At 41.1% G+C, this 27,073-nt stretch overlaps 1 protein-coding gene across 1 annotated transcript; it reads right to left on the minus strand.

Moving 5' to 3' along the window:
• Positions 1–1,212: 1,212 nt before the first annotated feature.
• LOC143986789 (adhesion G-protein coupled receptor F3-like) lies at positions 1,213–24,594 on the minus strand. The gene is made up of 10 exons (XM_077485196.1): positions 24,480–24,594; positions 22,111–22,329; positions 20,239–20,454; positions 19,973–20,113; positions 15,507–15,700; positions 10,295–10,486; positions 7,363–8,751; positions 5,577–5,618; positions 4,229–4,315; positions 1,213–1,601 (listed from the first exon to the last, which is right to left on the minus strand). Exons 1-10 carry the CDS (start codon positions 24,592–24,594, stop codon positions 1,539–1,541), a joined length of 2,658 nt encoding a protein of 885 aa, XP_077341322.1. The 3' UTR covers positions 1,213–1,538.
• Between the last annotated feature and the right edge of the window lie 2,479 nt (positions 24,595–27,073).

A 27,073-nucleotide genomic window follows, 5' to 3' on the forward strand; every position in this document is an offset into this window, starting at 1 on the left:
AGGCATATATATATATATATATATATATATATATATATATATAATTTATTGAGGGAGGGAGAGAGAGAGATTATATAGAAACCTCCTCTAGGTGAATCAATACTGCCTCCAATGTATAGTATCCCATAAAAAATAATAAACCAAGTGCATATATAAAAAAAACATCAAATATAAGCAAACCATATTCAGTGTAAAATTGTGTAACAATAGTGAAGTAATCAATGTATGAAAAAGAAAAAAAATCCAGATCTGCAAGAAGCTTATAAAAAGATATTCACAAATAATGTCCATAATCAAAATTCCCAAGGTGACTTATTTTTTAAAAGCATATAATCTTTAAAAAGAGGGGCTTCAATCGGCCAAACTTGCATAGTAGGAAAAACAAGTCCTTAGGTCTGGACGGCGTGCGTTCCACAGACCACAGCGCAAAAAATGGAAGTTCCGGAAGTGACGTGAAGGCGTACCAAGCTCGTTTCGTCATAGGACGTCACCTGAGGCGGTCATGTATAACTGCCTCAGATGACGTCCTATGATGAGGGGGGTAAGAAAAAGTCACTTTATTATCTGGCACGCGATAGTGTCACTTTGGTATCCTGCACAAGTCACCTTGGGAATTTTGATTATGGACATTATTTGTGAACAGCTTTTTATAAACTTGTTGCAGATCTGGATTTTTTTTTTTTTTCATACGTTGATTACTTCACCATTGTTACACAATTTTGCACTGAATTTGGTTTGCTTATATTTGATGTTTTTTATATATGCGCTTGGTTTATTATTATTTTTTATTACATTTTTTTTTTTTGGACACTATACATTGGAGGCATTATTGATTCACCTAGAGGAGGTTTCTATATAATCTCTTTAAATAAATAGGTATATATATATCATTTTGAAATCCACTATCACTTATTGGCTTGGCATTGGATATTTTGGAACATACACGTATGCCATCGCTATTTATACTTGTCACTACATTGGCAGTTTGACAGGGATCTCTTTCACGTTAGCTGGAAGGCAGCACCACTTTCCTCTTTTCGTTTAATTTAATTACTTGACTTCACTTGTGGAGTTTTCTTTGGGGAGGAAGCAGCTCAGCACACTCCTAAGCGTGAAACTCCAATTATATGTACTGTATGCCAGAAGCTAATACCAAGCCAAATGCAAGTACTTACACCGCTTACATATAAATAAAATAAAAAAATCATGATGTATCAATGAATATAGAGCTGCATTTATTTGTATCCTTTATACATGACAAGAGTTCAACTTTAAACACAAATCTGCATATAAAGACATTTCTGTAAACATGCGGATTCAGATCAGAAGAGCATACAGTAGATGGCAAAGCTTATTGAGATGAGAGCACAGCTAGATGCCATTCTTGCTGAAAATGCTTCGTACCATGTCTTTAACAAAATATCAAGTAAAAATAACTGGTGTATTAATTGTCCTTCTGTCCACATACTGTTCAAGACCACCAGAACTGTGCCAAGTTTGACATAAATGTCACTCCTACATGATTAATGCCACCGTTTTCAGCTGTCCTCTATCTTTCGGTAGGTTTCCACACTGTACACAGCCAGGTCTTGATTCTGCTCCTGTAAAGACACGAGGCAGACAAAAGTACCATAGCTGCAATGTTACAGCAAAAAATAATTAGCAGACGTAGCATCGACATATATAATATATTGCTCTGTGTAGTTCATTTAAAATGTTTACTTGTAAAAGGGCAGACCTGCTGTTACACATATTATCCAGAAAAGCTTCCTCTGTGCTTCTCTGTGATTTAGTTTAACTTTGTTGCCAGGCCCTGGTCTAATGGCTAAAGTCCAACAACCACCATCTCTAGTCTAATGCCCTATATACACGGTCGGACTTTCCAATGGAAAATGTGCGATCGGATCATGATGGAAAATCCGACCATGTGCGGGCTCCATCTGACTTTTTCGGTCGGATTTTCCGACGCACAAAGTTTGAGAGCAGGATCTAAAATTTTCTGACAACAAAATCCGATTGCATAAATTTTGATCGTGTGTAGACAATTCCGAGGGACAAAGTGCCACACATGCTCAGAATAAACTAATAGACGAAAGCTATTGGCTACTGGCCTATTTATAGTCCCGACGTACGTGTTTGACGTCACCTCGTTCAGAACGATCGGATTTTCCGACAACTTTGTGTGACCGTGTGTATGTAACGCAAGTTTCGGCCAAAATCCGTCGGAAAAAATCTGATGGATTTTGTGGTCGGAATGTCTGACCGTGCGTACAGGGCATAATACTCATCATTGTACTATGGAATGGCAATACCAATGGCACAGAGATGTTGAATTACCTGATAGCTTTTTGTAACTCCTGGACATATCAGTGGTAAGATTTTGCCTCCACCTCCTTCCAGGTAGCTATTACTAAAGGCCCACTCTTTTGCAGCTGTGCTTTCCAGTTATGTAGCGCCGGTACTCCTAACGAGTATGCGCTATGTGTTTAAATTTCGTTTTTCCCAAAACTGTAGTGAGTTTTGGGGTTAACTGTGTTAAATTGTACTTTGACATCAGTTTGGCTGGGCTGTATAGAAGTTCTGCCTGGTCATAGGTGGGGTTGTACACCTGTGGGAGGCTATAGAACACAGTCTGGTTGGATGCATTGGGTACCAATCTTTATCTCGGAGCCAATCAGTGGGCACGTTTGTCTCACTGCTTAATCCGGGAAAGGGTACTTAAGGTGCCGAAGTCACGTGGTTCTGGATTCCAGTCCAGAAGTTGTTGCTGACTCCGTGGTCTTAGTCCTCCTGACCAGCCCTCATGGCCTGGGGTGCGGATCCATCCATTTCCGAGCCTCAGAACTGGCTAGTTCGAGGAGCAGTAACTGGAAAGAGGCCCAGCAACTCTACACGCGACCAGGGGAGGACTCTTCAGTAAGAGAGCCACGCACAAGGCTGGCTGCTCGGAAGCTGAGCTACCATGGACATTGATTGAATCCACAATTCTTACAGTATCGCCGGACCAGCTGAAAGATCCGGGTACAGTAAGAAAAGTTCCTACTTCTACCCTTCCGGTTGTAACTAAGTTTCCAACTTTGCAAACAAGTCTGTGTGAGAGACTTTGAAAAGCTAGAATTACCTGTTGGCTGCTAAACCCAAAACGTAAGGATTTATCCAACAGTTAAAGGATCCAGTTGTAAGCGGCTGTTCCCTGGATTGTGTACATAGAGAGAGACTTTATCGAAGTCAGCAGTTCCAAGCACTTGAGTTAAACTTAGCCCTGATACCCTCTATTCCCAACTTAGAGACTGAGTTTATGCAAAATAAAAATCCAAACAAGGAATTCAAGTGTCAGTCTCTACAGTTACTGGGTTATCAACCCTGGGAACCCCTAGACAAGGACAACGAGTGCGAGCTGGGGGAGGTAATCGGTAAGCCCAGAAAAATTTAGCAGCTCCTTCGGGGGTTAGTGCTACATATGCATTTTATATTATAGAACCTTATATTACAGAACCTTCACTGGGGTACTTAAGAACCATCATATGGTTTGAGAAGACCATGGAGGTTGGCTACAAGTTGCCAGTGTTCTCATAAAAATGAAATAGTTATATCCACTTTAAAATAGATCACAATTCAGTGGTACTGGCGAGAAGTGAGGCTGGGGTGCGAATATCTGTGCCTTCATTGCCCCATACAAAATACTTTGACACCAATACATGTAGCTCTTATAATAATGTGTAACTTAAACCAGTTAGAACCTCTCAGATTTGTTCTGCTGCCTGTGTGCCCACTGGGGAAATTTCTGTTAACTTCTTGTCTTCATGACAACATTGCAACCAGGACAGGAAGTGAGGGGAAATTTCCAACATGGACAAAGCCAGCAATTAAATGTTGACAGAGGTTCTAACTTCTCCCATTCTACTGACAAATTCCTGTTTCCAGAACAGTAAGCAAGGTCTAATCTCCTCAAAGTGATGATAATAGCCAGTAAAAACCTGACAGAGAATTCTAAACCAAATGAAAAACAAAAAAATTGCTTACACTTTGATACTTCGTTCAGAAAGGTGGCAACACATACAAGACGATTAAGGAGGATATTACCTAGACTTACATCAAAGTGTAATTCTAGAAAGCCTTGCAGGAAAACCATATTTTACCAGGCATACCCTCGCTCCAAGGTATGATCTTTCCATATCCAAAACTATCAACTGAAGATAACCTTTAAGACCAAATCTGAATTACTTACCAGATTGTAAGAGCTATATTCACAGCAGCTAATAGATGGGAATATAGACAAAAATTTTGGAAGTCTTTCAGAAATTGCTTCCCTCACCTGTAGACAAAACAAGATTACTAAAGATCTAGGTAAAGATCAAATTCTTTTGCATGCTGCACAAAATATGTCATTCATCAATTTCAGCCAAGAACATTATACCAATCTGCCTAAGGCTGGGTTCACATATCTCAGGGTGTGTATCTGTACACCGGTTTAGGTGCGATTCAGGTCCAAATCTTTGCCTCAATTTGCACCTGAACCGAACCCAAACGCACACAGGACCCTTTTCCAATGCGATCTGCCGCCACCCTGGACCTTTTTGAACCAGCTCCATTGAGAGCCAGTCACACGAATTGGATGCGGAGAAACCAGCATCCAATTCGCATATATGTGGACCAAGCCTAAATTAGATCTGCAACACATTGAGTAGAGATGTTGGGTCAATGGCTACCAACTAACATCTACAGTCTTGGAAACGTATCTCCAAGAAGCCAAATTAAACTCTGCTATACCTACAGTTGAAGCCCTGGACATACATCTTTGTTACTGCTAAATGAACCCTTACAACAGCATGAATATCTGCAAATCCCACCACAACCAGATAAGCATTCGATGGACTGGTGAACCACAACAAGAATCACAGGTGCCTTTCAAGCTCCACAAGGTCCTCACGACAAACCCCTAGGATTGCCGACAAGGACAGAGCTCATCACAGTTCAAAACATCCAGTCAGGAAAGTAAGTCCTAAAGTCGCACATTACAGCATAACCCTTTGAGAAGGTATATGCTTGGATCCTGGGCTGAGGCTGTCATACACGTTCTCTCAGGGTTTTGCTTTGATGTGCAACTTCTCAAACATCCTTTCTTGGTTCAATGGACTGTGAATGAAGAATGAAAAATTGTCATTGATCATACCAATCTTTATTACATTTCTTATTCCTTGCAAAATGATGGCCTTTCCAGAACATTCAATAAACACTTGTTGACAAGAAGGAGAACTATAGTTTGGATAAAAATCCAAGCGTAAAGCTTCATAGGCTCTGCTTATGTGTGTCGCAGGCAGCAGTGGACTGCTGGCCATATCTAGGGGCTTTGGGAACTACTGGGTTTAAGAGACTTAATGAAAGAAGCATAGAGGCAATCTAGGACAGAGCGGATCACAGGTCAGAGGGGCAAACATGACAGCACACCAATGATGAAGCCGCAGCACCTTAAAACTACTTCTCCTCTTGGGGAGTCTTAAGGCTCTACTATATGTAGTACTACTATGTGTTTTTGTGTCTTGTCTGCCATTGTTATGCCCATTTTCTTACCTCACCTTTTTATCCAAAAGGCACCCAAATATCATAATAAAAACACCCTGGAAAAAAAAAAAAGAATTTTAGCAAATATGTCACATTATAGAAACATACATAGTTACTTTGAGTGGTTCCAATTAAAGTCTCTTTCTTATGCAGCATGACATTTTCACGGAGATGTGTGAGTAGTTGACCAATTGATCCGCACAACCCACTGGCGCATTTCATTTGGCCAGGTTGGATGTTCAGATTCTTTTAAAAGTCTTCTGCCCCTAAAGTAATCTTCTAAAAGGGTGCTTTGGACCACTTCCCAGTTCCCTTAAGCTGGCCATAGATGTATAGAATTTTGAATGAAAATTCTTAGAAAAAGTCTTATGAAAATTCATACGAAAATTCTCAGAACATTCAAATGTTCAAAATATTTTGTTTGCTTTTAACATTTGATTTTGGAATAGACTTTACCATATCAAAATCCATGCACACTGTCAGAAATTTGTTCAGGAAAATTTTTCTTTCCTGCTCCTTCAAATTTTCTCATCACTCTGGTTGAAAATGGACATTGATTTGACCCCAACTAATGATTAGAAAAACAAACTTTCTGAGAACATTCTTCCTAAGAATTTTCATTCATAATTAATTCTCTTCGTAAGAATTTTTGTTTGTTAATTCTACCCATCTATGGCCAGCTTTTAATCATCCTTCTTCCATGCCTGAAATTGTGGTCTCCCGCACTTCAGTAGAACGGCACAATTTATATACTCTAAATGATGATGTATCTCAAGGAATTATGGAGTGGGACTCCTGTGCTGTCAGTTGGGTTGGACACCTGTGTTGTCAGTTAAGTCTAACTGCAGCCAAACTTTTTTGTCTTGGGTAGAGTGAGGAACAGCCTATGAAGTCTATATTCCCATATTGTAGATTTCTTTTCACTTCTGTCAATTTCACAGGAATCAGAATGGGCTGGAAGTGAACAAATAGCAATAAATTGCTCTCTTTTTTTTTCAAGTGTGGAGAAAGGTTAGAACATTCTTTAGGTCTATATAGCTGTCTGTCCCAATTTAAGGGAAATTTTCCCATAATTCTTGTTCAGATGATGAGTGTCAGAGAAAACAGGAAATGAGGGCAAGCCATTTAACTTGGACCCAAAGCTAAAAAGAAGGTTGGAGTTGGCTTTTAGTTGCATAACACAAAAACCCTTCTCAATATGTCCCCGGATTGTCATTAATAACTACATCCATTAAAGAAGAACTACTGTAAAGGCAAAGATTTTCTCAGGTTTGGATAGAATAGTGAGGGGTTATAACCGCTTGGCAGGTTTATATTACTGTCTGTCATTGGGGAGATTTACATTCTGAAAATATCATACTATCACTATGGCCATTCCATCACTGGAGAATAAAAGTGAGCATAAATCCAAATTTTGAGTAGTCACTAGAACAAGACCAAAAGGTAAAATCTGCCAACAGGGACACTTACTCAACTGTCCAAGAAGGGATATTCCTCACATTGGAAAGATGTGAGGAATATTTCACTTGCTGTTGAGTCTACAGTGAATTTAAATCTCACAAATGAAAAAGTGGCTTTTTATATACTTTATTAGGTTGTTTTACCGGTACAGTAGCAATGAAACTCAACAAACTGAGCTGGACGGTCTGCTGCCCAGGAGAATTAATTTGGTTTACCCTGTAAATCTGGAAAGGTTTGTGCATATTTTAATACATGTATCTTCCTCATCAAGGCTTCATTGTAATTTATAAAACCAGTGCTCATCTCTCTTCTTAAAGTAATTAATTTTAAAAAACATACCTGGAAAGAGTTAACGATTGTAAAAACATAGTGAAAGAACTCATGAGCTTCTTCTATTAGTGTTAAGGTCCCCAGTATCCAAGACACACCAAGCACTGACGTCAAGATTGCAATGGCTCTGGCCACCATGGCTTTTCTGTCTTCTTCCTGGCCTTCAGATACAGGAGGCCTCAGTATTCTCCAGATGACAACTCCAACAACAAAAAAGTTCATGAAGGTGATAAGAAGAACTGGTCCGGAAAAGGCAAACACGGCTCCATTCTCACCATTAAGAAAACAAACCCCTTCTCTGATGTACGCATTCTTGGGGTAGTCCAAAGTTAATGTCACAATTGCAATGACAAGGGGGCAAATGTACCCAATAATCACCATGCTGGGAATCACAATGCTCCTAACCAGCTGATGAAAGACAAATACCAACTGGTGAAAAAGGATAAGCCCCTGAAACAACATCCAGAAAAAGGAGGATAAATAAAAGAGGTGCTGAAAGAAAGCTGCTGCAACACAAAGTTTGTTTTCTTGACTCTCTGCAATGAAGGTTGAGTACAAGAACCAAACATCAGCAATCAATATAGACAGACAAATATTGATCATAGCTGTCTGACGGTAAAAGGAGATATCATTCTTGACAACTACCCTCCACTCTACAATATAGACAATGATAGATATAAGTAAGCTTATGATAGATAAACTAACACCAATTTGGCTGAGAATTTCCAGAAATTCATCTTCGAGAACTCCAATTGACATCAACACAGAGAAGGATGTCAAATGGTTACACCTGCATACAGTGACTTTGCGTCCAAGTATAGTCAGGCATCCTTCTGTTGACCACCCTCCAACTCCCTCAAATAGAGAATAATCCCAAGACACACATTGTGGAAGTGCGTCTTCCAATGAACTGGGATTTATCACTCTCCTAAAGACCATATCTAAATTGACTTGTCTTAGACTGTGGCTAGTCATCCTAACTTTTATAATTACAATACGATTGCTCACAAAGTGGTGGTGTCCTTCAACGCTATCTCCAAAATTAGGAGGAAGGAATGTCCCAAGATTCCTAAGCATCATACTTGTCACCATGAGTTTGTCGACCATAACTTGGTCAAGACTTTTAAAAATTTTCATGTAGACTTCTGTGGTCAGGGTTGTGTTAAAAGTTTTGTTGTAGCCAGTCAATGCAGAGCTACTCAGAATCACAGCATCCAATTCAACATTGGGGTAGTAAATGGTAAAGTTAAAACTGTTTTCATCTATCTCAAAAAGTTGAGTTATATTTTCAATGGACTGCATGAAGATGGGAGCAATGGTTGGGTCTTCATAACGAACATCCATCCAGATGGCCTCCAGACTCTTATCCAACATTTTACTGTACACTTCAAGAAGACCCTACAGCAGATGAAATAAACTCAAAATTACAATTTATAATCCATACTTGCATTTTGATTATTGTGTTTTAGTGTCATTTTAAATTCCTTTGTCTAATTATGTCAAGAAAGCATAGACTGCAGCCTAGGTGTCCTGTCTTTACCCTGTTCTTGGGCCAAAGTCACGTTCTTCAGGGACAATGTTAGATCCAATTCATCTCTGCCAGGCCACCTGAGGCCAGGTGACAGATGCACACCGTTGGGGTCAGGAGTGCACCAAAAGGTTGTGGATCCTATGGCTGACTGCTGCGGGTGGGAGTCTGGGTGGTAAAGGAAGGCAGGGCCGATGAAACACCAACATGGATCCCACCAAGGTTAGAGTGTAAGATTCCCTAGGTCGCAGAGTCTAAGAGCCAGCAGGTGTTCACCAGAGCCTCTAGTGGTGAGGATGGACTGGGCTGAAACTGGCTCCAGGTCATGACCCCCAGGTTCCCCTAGCTCATGCCCACAGTAGGCAACAGTAGGATAGGGCTAGTAAGGGAATAAGCCAAGGTGGGGGCCACAAGCAGACAAGGACAACAGAATATGCGCCAAAGGTTCAGGGTCACAGACAAACAGGGATAGTTGGGGACATGCCAAAAGGCCAGGGTCACCAGCAGACAGGAATAGTTGAGAACACCCCAAGGTCGGTAACAGAAACAAACAAAGAGCACATGGCAAGCAGGAAACAGGAAGCAAAGCACACAATATTGATCAGCGTGGCTGGCCTGCAGTGCACAGGTTAATATAGAGTTCTCTGATAGGAGCTGGGGTGGAGCCATGCTTAGAGGAGAGATTATAAAAGCAGTCAGGTGAGAGTGGCTGGTCTCTAGAGATGAACACATGGTGAGAGGGAAGCTGACAGACAAACTCTATTGCATAACAATGGCAATCCCGATGGAGGCGCATCCCACAGCTCCTCGGCCCATGGTAGCACTAAACCTAAACCTCATCCCTAATATACCACATTAGGGAAAGTTCTGCTTAAAGCCCAATGCTTGGAAATTAAAAAAAAATTATCCCTTGCAGGGGGCCAAGCTCACACCACAAGTGTTAACCTTTTGCTTAGTCTAGAGGAGAGGAGAAGCAATTCAACTTATCTGATCCTCTGCTCCTTCAGTGGATGGCACTCCCCAACGCTCCAGTGCTAAACTGTCCCTTGGCATCATCATGTCCAATGATGTCCAATGCAGCACCTTAGCTAGCTGGAACATAGGGGAGAAGATGCTGTAGGGACCTCTCTAGCATGGCGGAGGAAGGGGTAGGTAATTCTACTTTAACAAGCCCCTAGACCTAACGTGGGTCAGTGTGGTGTGTGACTAAGTTTATATATTAAGAATTTATTTTGCAAATGTACTCATTATATTGTTCCTAATACTTCTAATACCCAAAAAGGGTGACTGTAGAACCATATGAATGCATCCACTTTTTGATTTTTTTCAACGCATGAAAAAGCTTTCATATTACAATCACGTTTCTCAGTTTGTAAGGCTACAAACTTATAAAATGAAAAAAAATATACTTACAGACACAGTGCTAAAATTTAATTTTATATTGTTATCCAAAGCAGTCAGTGAGATTGTCTTTATTGTCTCTACCACGTTACAAATATCCCAGGAATTATTCACATGTCCTTGCCTTGACAAAATTAGGTTTCTTAAGGTTTCAATCATCAATGAGATCTCCAGCTCTGGAGTTCCTAGTCCACCACTGACCCACTGAGAACACCACAGAGAAAAGAAATGATTGTTAGTATGATATTTAGAAAAGAAAAGTTGTAAAACTACAGTTGAGTTTCCATCTTTTGTTTAAAAAGTTTTATGTTGTGTAACCCCAGTGGAAAGAAAAACTAAGGCTTGCCATATGAGTGCCTGCACTGTAAACTGATATGTGGAAGAAGGTGCTAACTAGGTACCTTTAGGGAGCCAGTAGGTTCAGCGGTGTTGTGATGTTCACTGGTATTCCATAAAAAGGCAATAGCACTGAATTTTGGTGTTGAAGGGCCCCTAGTGTCTGGGTTGTTAAACCTATTCCCAAAGGTACAGGGGCCTCTTGCACAGTAGCTTTGCAGGGGCAGTGAACTGTGCACTACCTTGCCCCGCCAGATCCTAACACAGTCTCTTGGTGGTTCTCCTTGCAGGCCTTAAGCTAGGAGCACTACACATTTTCTTGCAAATGCCCTTATATACTACAGTGGTCCAGATGCAATTAACATCTGCTCAGGTCCACAGCTGGGGCCATTATGACATGGGTACCCAGGTGTACCAGAGGGGCCTACCCAGTCACCACTCTAATTGACCCATGTAGTTGACCAACACCATTCAAAGCCCAAAACTGTCTGCTAACAGGGTTTCCCCAGGTATAGACTGGGCCTGAGTGTTTGAAAGCTGTGGCTCCTGTGCCAAGGTAGTAGTAGAGTGTTACCGTTGTACCCTGTCATAGGCTTCGCAATGTGTACCCTTTAAAAGAGGTCCACACTACCCCTCCGTCTTGTCCTCTTCCTTTCTAGATGCAGAAACTCCCTTCCTCTACTATAATATAATATAGCAACCGGGGTAAAATGGCGCTACCTAAAACCAGGCTCTCATTCCATCTGGACTCATAAAGGGTAGATGTAGGTGAAAACCAGGGTTTTTAACCAAAGAACCCAATAGCCTCCCTAAACCTTATACTAATGGACCCAGGAATAAATGCAGAAAAACACAGCTTCACCCAGAAAATGTTATATCAAATAATATGTGTAATATGTCTCCAAAACAGCAGGAATACTGGTTTCAAGAACTGAAATTCTAATATCAGGGACTAATAATCAAACAAATTAAATAATATGTCTCCAAACCAACGGAGATTCTGATGTCAAAAACTGATAATGCTAACTGTGATTCATCACAGAAACATATCAGTGCTGAAATAGGCCAAAAAACTCCCCACTGAGTATAATGCAACAACCTCAATCCCAAAAAAACTCCAAAATTTAACCAAAAAATCATAAGATCCCACGTGTACCAAACTCCATGTATGACCCACTGCGATTATAACTCAAGTCGCATATATGCAAACATATATATAAAATGTGTCATTCAATAGTAAACCTATTAACCTAAAATCCCATAAGTACACTATACCAGTGTTTAGTGACAAAGTGTATATGTAATGTATCAGTCAATAATAAACCTAAAAACCTGAAATCACATAAGTACACTATATCAGTGTTTGGTGACAAAAATCTATACCCAATAACTAAATGTGAAAAAATGTGCAAACACTCAGAAACCAAAAAACATGACAAACCCAAAATAAAAAATGTGTATATCTATACACACAGGGGGTAATATGAAACTTGATAATATAGCACGACCCCTAGTGATGAAAACCCAAAGAGATGCTCTAAAACATAAAAAACTTATAAATATGTGAAAAATACTAAATACAAATAGAAATAAAAAGATAATAAAAATAAAAAATAAAAAATTAATTCATAATAAAGTGCAGAAAAATGTATAAAAATATATGGTAAATAACAAGAAAAAAATATATTAAATGAGTCCCAAAAAAATGTTCATTAGTGCAAATCCAGAAAAAATTCAGAAAAAAATTCCATAAAGTGACTTTAGTGCTTCCTGTGCAATCTTCACCGTGACTTCTGTGCTCCCCCACCAGGAACCCCACTCACCAGAAGTATGTACCCCTGCAGGGGTTGTTCGCCTTTAAGATCAATCTCCGGATATCCAGTTCTTTACTTCATAATTGGCGACTGAACATATTCCAACATGGATTCCATATATCCTCATAAGAAAAAAATGGGAGCCTCCATAGTGTAAACCATATAAAAATTTATTTATTTGCACAAAAAAATAAAAATATATAAAAACAGCCGTAAAAAACAAAAGGACAAAACAAAAAATGAAAAATACTGAATATAACCACAACTCTCATGTATTGAGATATACTGTGGAAACACAGTCCACCAAGGGATTAATATAATGATCCCCCCAAATGTTCCGGAATTGCTCCAGAAAATGCCATAAAAAATATATATATCTTATTAGAAGAACAAACGCTGATGTAATGTCTGTCTCAGGGGAACCAGAAAAACCTCCTATTAGGGAAATAAACACATCGGGATAGAAATAAGAACCCCCCTAATTAGGGTACTTCTGCCGGAATTTGTCCTGTAAAGGTGGTGAGTCTTAGCTGTGTTCCCCCCTGGGATAGAGTCTTTAACGCGTAGTGTTCAAAAAATCTCCGCCGCTGAAGACGTCAATGACGAAACGCGTTCGACGGAGCTACGCTGATTACGTCACTTCCGGGTTGCCGTCGGTGGTTGGAACGCAGGTGGAGCGCAAACCGCGTATCCACCGTACGGCTTCCGAGGAGATTTTTTGAACACTACGCGTTAAAGACTCTATCCCAGGGGGGAACACAGCTAAGACTCACCACCTTTACAGGACAAATTCCGGCAGAAGTACCCTAATTAGGGGGGTTCTTATTTCTATCCCGATGTGTTTATTTCCCTAATAGGAGGTTTTTCTGGTTCCCCTGAGACAGACATTACATCAGCGTTTGTTCTTCTAATAAGATATATATATTTTTTATGGCATTTTCTGGAGCAATTCCGGAACATTTGGGGGGATCATTATATTAATCCCTTGGTGGACTGTGTTTCCACAGTATATCTCAATACATGAGAGTTGTGGTTATATTCAGTATTTTTCATTTTTTGTTTTGTCCTTTTGTTTTTTACGGCTGTTTTTATATATTTTTATTTTTTTGTGCAAATAAATCAATTTTTATATGGTTTACACTATGGAGGCTCCCATTTTTTTCTTATGAGGATATATATGGAATCCATGTTGGAATATGTTCAGTCGCCAATTATGAAGTAAAGAACTGGATATCCGGAGATTGATCTTAAAGGCGAACAACCCCTGCAGGGGTACATACTTCTGGTGAGTGGGGTTCCTGGTGGGGGAGCACAGAAGTCACGGTGAAGATTGCACAGGAAGCACTAAAGTCACTTTATGGAATTTTTTTCTGAATTTTTTCTGGATTTGCACTAATGAACATTTTTTTGGGACTCATTTAATATATTTTTTTCTTGTTATTTACCATATATTTTTATACATTTTTCTGCACTTTATTATGAATTAATTTTTTATTTTTTATTTTTATTATCTTTTTATTTCTATTTGTATTTAGTATTTTTCACATATTTATAAGTTTTTTATGTTTTAGAGCATCTCTTTGGGTTTTCATCACTAGGGGTCGTGCTATATTATCAAGTTTCATATTACCCCCTGTGTGTATAGATATACACATTTTTTATTTTGGGTTTGTCATGTTTTTTGGTTTCTGAGTGTTTGCACATTTTTTCACATTTAGTTATTGGGTATAGATTTTTGTCACCAAACACTGATATAGTGTACTTATGTGATTTCAGGTTTTTAGGTTTATTATTGACTGATACATTACATATACACTTTGTCACTAAACACTGGTATAGTGTACTTATGGGATTTTAGGTTAATAGGTTTACTATTGAATGACACATTTTATATATATGTTTGCATATATGCGACTTGAGTTATAATCGCAGTGGGTCATACATGGAGTTTGGTACACGTGGGATCTTACGATTTTTTGGTTAAATTTTGGAGTTTTTTTGGGATTGAGGTTGTTGAATTATACTCAGTGGGGAGTTTTTTGGCCTATTTCAGCACTGATATGTTTCTGTGATGAATCACAGTTAGCATTATCAGTTTTTGACATCAGAATCTCCGTTGGTTTGGAGACATATTATTTAATTTGTTTGATTATTAGTCCCTGATATTAGAATTTCAGTTCTTGAAACCAGTATTCCTGCTGTTTTGGAGAAATATTACACATATTATTTGATATAACATTTTCTGGGTGAAGCTGTGTTTTTCTGCATTTATTCCTGGGTCCATTAGTATAAGGTTTAGGGAGGCTATTGGGTTCTTTGGTTAAAAACCCTGGTTTTCACCTACATCTACCCTTTATGAGTCCAGATGGAATGAGAGCCTGGTTTTAGGTAGCGCCATTTTACCCCGGTTGCTATATTATATTATTTTCTTAAAAGAACCCCTATTAGGGGATTCCTTTTCTTCGGGGGGCAGCAGCCTATATAGAGTTTTACATACAGGTATACTAGACATATAGAGGATTTATACCTATCCGGCTAAGGCTTGGGTTTATCTACTCCTGGTGGTGAATAGCGCGGTTCTTCCATTCTTATTATTCCCTTCCTCTACTGCCCCTCTCATAATATAAATGGGTCTCTCCCTTATCTCCATGCCAATTGGCAGGTACATGCTACCTAGATAGTAACCCTCTTTTATATGTAGGCTTTAGACCCTAAATATTTGCCCACAATACTCCTTCATCCACAATATAGAACCATCCAAAGTTCTTTATCAAATTGCAGGCTCTGGGTTGTGGCTTCTGGCTGGCTATCACTTTAAACAAAATCTTTAAATGGCACCGATGGTCATGTGAGCTCCAGTGACTTTCCCATGGGGAGAGTGAGTGATGTGTTGGTCATGTGACTACCATCTGCCCCAACACATATGCAACTAAGGGAAAGAATGTCAAGTCTAAAAATTAGGGGCCTGAGAGGAATTTTAACTCTTCCACACTCTATCCAAAATGTTAGGTGGCAGGGAGCAGGGAGAGCGATTTTAGCACTGGGCCAGCAGAAGCCAAGTATAATATTCTCACCTGGGCCTTCTGGAGAAGACTAAGCAGCCTGGCATTCACACAGCTATCCTTTGGAATGTCCCACTGACCGTTCCCGGAACAGCTTCTGGTTATTCTGCCTCTTTTACCAGAAGGACAAAGGATTTCAGCTTCATGTCCAGCTTTGGTGGTGGTCCATACTTTATCACCATCGTCTGAGCAGAAGGCATCTTGGCCTGTACACACAACCCATGCCATAGAAGACAATGATTAACACAACAGATGGCAATGTCCATGCCCCACAATTCCTATGAATCATTCACACTGCAAGGCAAGATGCATGTCACCAGCACACCAAAGAGTGCTGGTGACATACTTGTTGGCTTGAATGTATTTGGTTTCCAACCAGTTTGTCGCTGCATTTACATTTACAGCCAACTTCAAGAATGTGTTCTTTGGGAATATTGAACTTGATCAACCCTGCAAGGGTGCAGTTCCTGATGCAACAGAATACATTCGAACTGCAATTGTTCTTTATTTTAATGGAGATGCAGTGGTCACTCACATACTGTAGTCACCTTTTACCAAACATGCCCAACTCTGCACATTTTAATATTAAGAATTTTTTCTAGCTTTGGATGGAGTGGTAAAGGATCAGAACCATGTCGGTTGTTTATTGCTGTCTTTGTTTCTGTTGGGGAAGTTTACCTTTTCTGCTGGTTCTGGTGACCAATGTCACAGGACAGAAAGGTATGATGCCACCACAAATGGGGGGTTAGGTGAAATCTTCTGATGGGAACACTGGTTGGAGTGATTTCTCCTTTATTTGACAGACAGCCTCACTGACTAATAGAGAGGCAAAGGGGAAGGTGCTTAACTAGCAAAGGATAAATAAACCTACAGGAAAAGAAGAAAAGAAGAATTCCAGGTATGATATATTTTTATATTGTTACAGCTTGGACCAATGTTGCTATATATACACTCACCTGTAGGATCTTTCCAGAAGCTGGAAATCACTGAAGTTGACACCGCTACTCCAGTGATCTCCACTTAAGGTTCAGCCATTCAGCATGGGTACTATTCAGAAAATGCTTTGTATTTTCTGAAAGAATGCAAAGTGACACTTTGCATTCAGTCAGAAAATTTAAATAATTCTTTGATCGGTACCTGTGTTCAGGGCCTGACCTGTGTTCAGAATGCATTAGGCCAACTGCTCAGCATGGGACCCAGTGGAGTTCACAGGAGCATGTATTGTATTTGATATATACAGTACAGCTGTCCTCTAAAACAACAAGAACATAGATACTACTGTTGTATAATTGTAGTGTTGTAGTTAAATCAATGGTTCTATTGTTCAACAATTCAGGTAACCAATGGTCAACATTAGCTTTACCTTTTGACATATACGACATGTATAATACAACAGTGCCAACTAGAGGTTGAGCTGCGATATGTCCACCCATACAGAAGTAGTGAAAGCAGGGATTGTCTACCTAAATTTTCTAAACAAAAAGGCCAGCAGCTTAAGCTGACAGGATGACTCTATAATGACGTAACAACAGGGAAGGTCTGTGCCAGAAGACACTTCACCTAATGACGCTTTTGCCCTATCTCCTGCATTTGTCTGTAGAGTACGCCTGGGGTCCTGGTTGCCTATGGAGATTGTGAAGCCGATATAGTCTGAGCTAAGTCATTTTTAGCGTATTTCTATTATATACAGACCATAGTTAATGCTTATTCACTAGGAAGTAGGTAGCTTTTCCTGTATGTATATCTGACCGTCTTGTATTGTATTCCTATAATTGTAATAGCTTGTATCTAAAGCATTTCTGTTTAGTAAAAGCACATTCATTCATTACAGGGTTTTCTAAGCTTCCTTGCTTTATTACAAAGTGACCTTAAAAATCACAAAGCAAAACAGAGTAGTGGTGAGTATTTCAGTGATTTCCAGTCTTCATCAGTCTGCTATGTTACAGTGCCTTGAAAAAGTATTCACACCCCTTGAAATTTTCCACATTTTGCCATGTTACAACCAAAAACATAAATGTATTTTATTGGAAATTTTATGTGATAGACCAACACAAAGTGGCACATAATTGTGAAGTGAAAGAAAAATTATAAATGGTTTTCAACATTTTTTAAAAATAAATATGTGAAAAGTGTGGCATGCATTCTTATTCAGCCCCCCCCCCCAATACTTTGTAGAACCTACCTTTCACTGCAATTACAGATGCAAGTCTTTTTGGGTATGCCTCTACCAGCTTTGCACATCTAGAAAGTGAAACATTTACCCATTTTTCTTTGCAAAATAGCTCAAGCTCTGTCAGATTGGATGGAGAATGTCTGTGAACAGCAATTTTAAAGTCTTGTCTCCACAGATTCTCAATTGGATTTAGGTGTGGACTTTGACTGGGCCATTCTAACACATGAATATGCTTTGATCTAAACCATTCCATTGTAGCTCTGGCTGTATGTTTAGGGTCGTTGTCCTGCTGGAAGGTGAACCTCCCCCCTGTCTCAAGTCTTTTGCAGACACTTTTTCTTCTAAGATTGCCCTGTATTTGGCTCCATCCATCTTCCCATCACCTCTGACCAGCTTCCCTGTCCCTGCTGAAGAAAAGCATCCCAACAACATGATGCTGCCACCACCATTTTTCTGCCACACATAGTGTTTCGCTTTTATGCAAAAAAAAATAAAAAATAAAAGTAAAATTTTGGTCTCATCTGACAGGAGCCCCTTCTTCTACATATTTGCTGTGTCCCCAAAATGGCTTATGACAAACTGCAAATAGGACTTTTTCTGGATTTCTTTCAACAATGGCTTTCTTCTTGCCACTCTTCCATAAAGGCCAGATTTGTGGAGTGCACGACTTAGCCCTTGTACACACGAGATTCCGACGGAATGTGTCCGATCGGAGCGTTTTGTCGGATATTCTGACTGTGTGTGGTCTGCATCGGACTGTTTCCGTTGGAATATCCGTGGGACCAACTTTTCCAACTTGCCGGAAATATTTTCTGACAAAATGCTCCGATCGGACATACTCCGATCATGTGTAGAGAATTCCGATCAGACAAAGTGCCACGCATGCTCAGATTAAATTCCTACATAAAAAGCTATTGGCTACTAGCCTGAACGTAGTCCCATCGTAACGAAATAACGTCATCACGTTTTGAAAGATCGAATTTTCCGACAACTTTGTCCGACAGGGGTAGGGCAGGGGTATATATATATATATATGTATATATATATATATATATATATATATATATATATGTAGAGGAGTCTGTCAGGGCTGCCACCAAAAAGACCAGAAGCAAGGTCCAATGAGCTAGGAGAAACAAGGAGAGGGGCGCCTCTGAGTATATAGCAACAATAATATATTGAGAAAACAATATCCACTCACATAGAAGACTGTAATGAAGAGTTCAGCTACGTCTCTGAACTGGAGAGAGGGTGGAGGACTACAGGTCACAGGGAGTCCATGAAGTGCTGGCAACTACATCAGATCCAGGCAAGGATAGGATGGGATGGATGAGCACAGCAAGCGCACCTTCAGGTATCCAGATAGCACACCAAGATAGGGTGGAATCAGAAATTAAACCATCAAGCTGGGTGTGGGTTCTTGGAGGGGAAACGGGGGGGGATGCCAGAACCAGTCACTGGCCATGCTGCGATATTCACAAGGCTCGTACAGCATCCGTAAGGTGGAAGTAGCATGGCCATGTGTTTGGAGCCAAAACGAGCCTTGGGAGGTAAACACAGCGTGGCGCCGGGCTGTGACTTCAGTTTAGGTGGGCGGCCATGTCTTGGTAGGTTTGCAGTTGTGCCATACTCTTCCCATATTCGGATGATGGATTGAACAGTGCTTTGTGAGATGTTCAAAGCTTGGGATATATATTTTTTTTATAACCTAACCCTGCTTTAAACTTCTCCACAACTTTATCCCTCACCTGTCTGGTGTGTTCCTTGGCCTTTGTGATACTGTTTGTTCACTAAAGTTCTCTGAGGGTTTCACAGAACAGCTGTATTTATACTGAGACTAAATTACACACAGGTGGACTTTATTTACTAATTAGGTGACCTCTGAAGGCAATTGGTCCCACTAGATTTTAGTTAGGGGTATCAGAGTAAAGGGGCTGAATACAAATGCACGACACACTTTTCACATATTTATTTGTAAAAACTTTTGAACAACATTTATCATTTTCCTTCCACTTTACAATTATGTGCCACTTTGTGTTGGTTTATCAGATAAAATCCCAATAAAATACATTTACTTTTTTGGTTGTAAAATGAGAAAATGTGGAAAATTTCAAGGGGTATGAATACATTTTCAAGGTACTGTATATACATTGTTTACATTGGTCCAAGCTGGATCAATGTAACTATGTATAAAATATATCATGCCTGGAATTATTCTTTAACCACTACACTATACATTTTACTGTAGAATGATCTCTGTATTTAATTATATATTCTCTAGATGTGAAATATATCCAGATCTAACCTTTTATAACGGCAATATGAACTCCAGACTCTACAGCCTTTTTTGTGCTGTCCTGGAAGACACATCTGTAGTAGGTGTCTTGCTCCGGCACCCTATTTATGGCCAGGGAGTAGCATTGCTGCCCTCCTCGCAGCACAACCTCTACATAAGATAGGTAAAAAAACAAAACAGACAGGTTATGTTAGAACAAGCATTGAATTTCATAAATCTGAGACCCCAACATTCACTTCCCTCCTCAAAATTTGCAGAATTGCTGCTGCTCTGACCTGATAGGATGTGGCCAGGCTCCCAGGAGACATGGTAGGAATTGCCATCATTCCAGATACAGCACTCAATGGTGACCCCAGGGAAGTTGGTGTAGTTATTCCATAGGAGGACGTGCAAAGGGTTCCGGATGATGTCCAAAGACTGAAGAGGGAATTTCACAGGGTGACTGGCCTGCCACTGTAAATGGCGATACTTAAACCTACACACGTATATTCCTGCAAGACATAAGGAACATTATCAGAATGTCCAATCCCCTATGCTTTCCACATGTCTGGCCAAAAACAAATCTGTTAAAGCTCAACGATGGGCAAATAATTACCCCCTCCCACCCCATCAAACCCATCCTGGAATTTGTATCCTATTTTGTGAAGCAAGGTATACTTGTAGGCAAGGCCTGGACAAGGTACTTGCTTGAGAGGGACCACTCATACACATAGGGCAGGGGTCTCCAGGTTTTCCGAACAAAGGGCCAGTTTTCCAGAACTGAGACAGACGCCAAAGTCTATCTGCAGAAGGGGTCACAGTTTGCAGGCAACACATAATTGGTAAATGATCGGATATACCACAGGGAAGCACGGAAACCTCCTTGATTTTAGGTAACATGCTGTTGCTAGCATAGATCAGATCAATACGAGACAGTGTGTGGTAAGAAACAGAGTGACAGGTATAGACTCGATCACCATACATCCATTAGACCAAAGAGGTTTGCCCATCGAGAAAGAGCCGAGTCAGTAGCAGGATCCAAGGACAGCCTATCAAGAGAAGCGTTTGGAAGCATATTAAAATCCCCTGCAAGAAGAATATTATGCATCTGTAGACACTAATCTGTATTACATCTACAGCTTCTGACCATCCTATCCACGTTCTCTGTCCATCTCTTTTATTATGTTCACGGTCTCCAACCATCTCCTGTACGATGCCCTCAGTCTCTGACTACCTATTTTATTATGTCCACAGTCTCTGATCATCTCTTGTATTATGTCCACAGTCTCTGACATCTCCTATACCATATCTGCAGCCTCTGACCATCTCTTGTTTTATGTGCATAGTCTCTAACCATCTCCTGTACCATGGTCACACTCTCTGACCATCTCTTATATTATTTCCATAGTCTCTGACCATCTTCTGTACCATATCCACAGACTCTGACCATTTCTTGTATTATTTCCACAGTCTCTGACCATCTCTTGTATCATGTCCATAGTCTCTGACCATCTCCTGTTCCATATCCACAGCTAGTCATGCCGACCTTGGCTTATTCCTTTACTATCCTTGTTGTTCCAGCCTGCTGCTTCCTTCCACTTTCTCCTGTAGTCTACAGTGAGCTGTGGGACCCTGGGGGCTGCGACCTGGAGCCAGACTGCAGCGCAATCCATCCTCACCACTAGAAGTACTGGTGAACTCCTGCTGGCTCTTAGACTGCACGCCCTGGAGAATCTATGCTCTAGCTCCCAGTGGGATCTGTGCTGATGCTCCAGTAGACCTGCTTCCTGAACCTCCCAGAGTTCAATCTGCAGCAGTCAGTCCTAGGGTCCACTACCTTAGCGCTGCACTCCTAACTTCTACAGAGTGCATCTGTCACCTGGACTCAGGTGAACTGACACCTGTACCATGTCTGCAGTCTCTGGCCATCTCATGTATCATGTCCACAGCCTCTGACCATCTCTTGTACCATGTTCACAGTCTCTGACCATCTCCTGTATCATGTCTGCAGTCTCTAACTATTTCCTGTATCATGTCTGCAGTCTCTGACTATCCTGTACCATGTCCACAGCCTCTGACCATCTCTTGCATCATGTCCACAGTCTCTGACCATATCCTGTACCATGTCTACAGTCTCATAACATAACATACATATATACATGTAATACCTTCCCAGTCTCTGGGTATGTTGCCAATGCTGAGAATTGATTTCCTGCTGGAGCTGACAATGGTGACTTTGGTGCCATTGTAGACCTCCCTTGCTTCCTCCCTCATCAGGTTCACCATAAACCATCGGACGTTGGAGACATCTTCTGTGGAGGAGAATTCCAGATGTACGTCACTCCCAGGGATAACCGAACTCGGAAATAGTGTCACCTGTCCTGGGACTGCACAAAGAAAGAGGAGAAAACAATATTGACAACAGCCAATGGGGTTATTAATACATGTCACTGTTAATTAATCATCATACAAAGACATTATAAACAATGGTGCTCTTACAATCCTGTTGTAACAGGTTAGTGAAGGTCATTTTCTGTTTCAGCATGACAAAGCTGGCTTCATACACACATGGTTGTATGGTTTGACCAATTTGTTGTGGAGGAACTTGAGTGACCTGCATAGAAGCCTGACCTCCACTACACTGAGCACCTTTGGGGTGAACTGGAATGCTGATTGAGAGCCAGGCCTTATCCAACATTGGTTCCTTGATCAAGACCTTGTAAACTTTGGGTGCTACTCTAAGCAGTCATCCTGTAATGCTCTTGTAACATTGAATGCAGGTGCCAGTTTTAAGAGAGTCTGTCTCAGCTCTACATACACATGTGGAGTAAGGAAGATGGAACACCCAGGTGAGAAAAGGTGAAATCCGCTTCAGTCCAACTCCTCCCAACACATGGTACTGATGCGTTATGCCCCACCTTCAGGGCCTAATCATAGAGGTCATGATGGCTTCCATCTTCCTTTCTCCACATCAGTACCTTACCTCACAAATGGGCATACATTCCCACAGACATCATTGAAAATATTGTTGAAAGCCTTCCCAGAAGAGTAGAGGCTGGTATAAGAAGTCAACTCCAAATGAATGTCTATAGTTTTGAATGGGCTGTCTTAAAAACGTATATACCAGTGGCCTACAAATTATGGCCTGGGAGCCAGATGTGGCCCTTTGCTTGCACCAATCCTCCCCACTGACACCATCAATGGGGCACCATTCCTCCAACTGACACGACTGATGGAGCACCATTAAAAAAATAAAAAATGAGGCATAGTTAACTCCCATTGACACCAGGGTATTTTCTACTCCCACAGGCCACAGTCTGACCCCCTAAAGCCTAAAAGACAGTCAACTGACTCTTTGTTTAGAAATTTGGGAGACCCTGCTATATACAATAGTTGTGATGCCCAGGTGTTCACAAGCATTTTTGGCCATATAATGTATTTGCTACAAACAAAGGTAACTAATGCAAATACACAGAGAAAAAGGATACACATGAGGTTACATCTTCGAGAAATAATCATTAGGAGTTGTGAGGCACTGGCTGGCAGGATTGTGGGTGGCATATAGGTGTCACCTAGATTTCTCACCTACGCATCCTGAGAGGCTTAAAAGTCTATTATGAATGATATAGAAAAAGCAAACTTTGTATTTTTTTCAGAATCTTAATAAGTCCTGTTTTGGGTCCTGGAGCCTGGGGACTTTGAGAAGTTTGAGAAGGATTAAGCCTCCAATCCCAGGTCAATATCCTGGTAGCCAGACCTCATTATTAGTCTCAGCTGTCCAAAGGCCTTTAAATATGAGCTGACTGATGCTCAGGGCTCTTTCTCGCTCTGTTGTGGGAGCCAGCTGCTGGGTGAAAAAGCTGATTACTGACAGAACACTAAAAAGATACAAGAGCTGACTGTTTGTTTAGGGGAACCCATTAATGGTCACCATGTTAGTCAGGAACTGACCTGAGTTTAGTTGACTTGATGGCAGATGTTTTGTATGTTTTATACTATAAACTTGCTGTACAACGCCCTCCTGCATTCAAACTATCTTTATTTGCTGCCTTGATGAACAAAAGTGCAAGGCAAACCTTCTTGGACTATTCCTGAGTGTATCAGTGTCGTCCGTGGTTTACTGCTGCTAGTAACAGTTCAGCCTATCCCCCTTTAAATGGTTTACCTTCTCCTTTGTGTCAGAGGAAATATATAGTGTCTAATATTTTTGGTTATTATTGCAGGAGCCCAGGTTTGTGCACACAGCCACAGCCGGGAAGCCTGTGACAGGCTGTCAGTGGCTGCAACTGTCTGCCAGAGTTCAGATGTATTCACAAATGGAGTGATTAACTGCATTTAGGGACAGATGATCGCCCTGGAAGCAAGAAGCTAGCATCTAGGGACAATCATCTATCCTTAACTATAGGTAATTGCTCCAGCCACTGCTTTGTATAGGCTTCCTGTCCAGGACTGTATGCACACACCTGGGCTCTTGGCTACAGTTTTCTGAAAGATACTTGATGCACCATGGCTGATTTGGTCGTGATTATACACCTACTTGCTGGCAGCTCTTCACAATACACAGTGCTGCTGGAATTCAGGTGAGTGCAGACACAGTACGAGTTGATCTGCAGCGGGATGTGACATGACTGGAAGGATTCACACTTGTCCATGTCGAAATGGAAGCCGGGCTGGCAGGAACACTGGGTGCCCTCTTGTCTCTTGGTGCATTCTAGAAGACAAATAACCCTTCCATCAGGCACAATGTACACCGTCTACACATGACCAGAAAATCTATTTGGGAGAGTGCAAGGCCTATGTAAGGGAGCCGAGATGGAATTTCAAGTGAACCTGTCAGGATAGAAATAAGATACCTTTGTTGATTGGGTTTTAAACTTGGAAACCCCAGGTGACCATACACCATAAAGACTTTGGGAGCTGCTTCAGGTCTCCATCACAAGTTCTGGTGACTCTTAGGCCGCGTACACACGGGCGGACTGTCTGACGGACTTGGTCCGCTGAAACGTGTTTCAGCGGACAATCCGCTCGTGTGTGGGCTTCAGCAGACTTTTTCAGCGGACAGTCTGGCGGACTAAGTCTTTCGGAATTTCCGTAATATTGTCCGTCCAAACTTGGTTTCAGCGGACAGTCCGCTCGTGAGTAGGCAAGTTGGACGGACTAAGTATGGCGCATGCTCAGAAAGGATTTACACGGCCGAAGGTTGCATTGCAGTGTATTGGACGTCGTATTTCTAGTCCCGTCGTACGTGCTGTACACGTCATCGTGCAAGCTTTCAGCGGACTGTCTGTTCGTCGTGTGTGGTCAAGTCCGTTCATTCAAAAGTAGGACGGACTGTCTGTCGGATTGTCTGACGGACTTAGTTGGACAGATAGTCCGCCCGTGTGTACGCGGCCTTACTGAGAAGGGTGTTGGATTGGAGATAACCTATCCCGGCTCTATACACACTCATGAGATAAACAGAAATCCAAACCGCTGCACACCAGAGAAAGCTAAGATATAAGACAGATGAGAAGCCGCTTTAGTCTGCCTCCACCCAGGCCACACATCCCAACGCATTTCGCCCTGCCCACAGGGCTTAGTCATGAAGACTTAAAACTGGAAACTAAACATACAGCTGAAACACATATATAGGGGTTGTTTTACATGTTAAAGGATTTGTATTTCTGTCCATCCAATCTTAGGATTTAGACAACTCTGCCACATAGCACAGCATGCCATTATTAGCAGCAGTTGAACACACGTTACAATGATTCTACAATCTCCTTTATTTTTTAACTGTATAATGGGAGGCCCTATGTGAATGAATATAAACCAAAAGGATTGTTTTGGAAGTCCCTCACAATATAGAGCTGTCAGTAAATTCAAAGGAAGTTGCACAATCACATTGCAATGTTGTGTGGCCAGCCCAAAGTGGCAACAAAATCCATAAATGTCAATCATATCATCAATGGGTGCTGTTGATTCTGCAGCAAATCAACTTGCTGCTTGTTTATGTTGTAGTGGTAGGCATACTTACCAGCACTTCAGTTCCTGTTGCCTGGACACAGTTAACCTCACTCACTGGGGTTGATTTACTAAAAGTGGAGAGTGCAAAAGCTGGTGCAGCTGTGCATGGTAGCCAATCAGCTTCCAGGTTTTATTGTCAAAGCTTAAATTAAAAAGCTGAAGTTAGAATCTAATTGGCTGCCATGCATAGCTGCACCAAGATTAGCATTCTCCAGTTTTAGTAAATCAACCCCACAGTCTGTCTCAGGCCCACCTAGTGACCAGGTGGTCCAACCCAAACTCCACTTGCCAGACTGGCCCACTTAAACCTACCTCTAATTACTTGACAGTACAGTGACAGTGTGATCCCGGTGGGACACCACCCAGGACATAGCATCATGGGGTCAACAGTGCAGGACTCTCCTGGTAAATCTATGTCTGTGTCTCCTGTGTCCACCAGGATGAAGGAGCACAAAGTGGCCAAGAAAAGGAATAGGGAATTCCCCATGGCTCTGTGGCCATGATGGATGATTGGAAAGCACCTCCGCTAAATACATCTGTAGGGAAAAGCTATTTTTGCCCTTCTTTTGTGAAGGTCCATACTTGATCTTTTCTCTGCATGCTGTCCAATTTAAATTATTTAGGTATAATTATAAATTATTTAGGTATAACATAATAAGCCCTTGTACACATGGTCTAAGATTCCGACAACCAAATCCATCGGAGTAATTTCGACGGATTAATTCCGGAAGAGGTCCGCAAGTGATGTTGTATACACACGGTCGGACTAAGTTGTCGGAAAATCCGATTGTACATAACGCGATGACGTTATTTCGTTACGACGGGACTACGTACAGGCTAGTAGCCAATAGCTTTGGTCTAGGAATTCGATCTGAGCATGCGTGGCACTTTGTCCGTCGGAGTAGGCTACACATGATCAGAGTATGTCCGATCTGAGCATTTTGTCGGAAAATTTTACCGGCAAGTTGGAAAAGTTGGTCCGTCGGATATTCCGACGGAAACAGTCCGATGCAGACCACACACAGTCGGAATATCCGACAAAACGGTCCGATAGGAAACATTCTGTCGGAATCTCCTACCGTGTGTACAAGGGCTAAGAGGTTAACATAAACCAGACATATATCT

The sequence above is a fragment of the Lithobates pipiens genome, unplaced genomic scaffold (genome assembly GCF_037356315.1).
Source record: "Lithobates pipiens isolate NorthernLeopardFrog02 unplaced genomic scaffold, aLitPip1_a1.2 Scaffold_18, whole genome shotgun sequence".
Taxonomy (NCBI): Eukaryota; Metazoa; Chordata; class Amphibia; order Anura; family Ranidae; genus Lithobates; species Lithobates pipiens.

What these genes read in the sequence shown, in the direction of transcription:
- LOC143986789 (XM_077485196.1), bottom strand. Translation starts at nt 24,594, where the DNA reads ATGGACAAGTGTGAATCCTTCCAGTCATGTCACATCCCGCTGCAGATC. An exon ending in CAATCGTTAACTCTTTCCAG is followed by an intron (nt 5,619 to 7,362) that starts GTATGTTTTTTA and finishes TTTTTTTTCCAG; the next exon opens with GGTGTTTTTATTATGATATT. An exon ending in AATATAGCTCTTACAATCTG is followed by an intron (nt 1,602 to 4,228) that starts GTAAGTAATTCA and finishes GTGTCTTTACAG; the next exon opens with GAGCAGAATCAAGACCTGGC.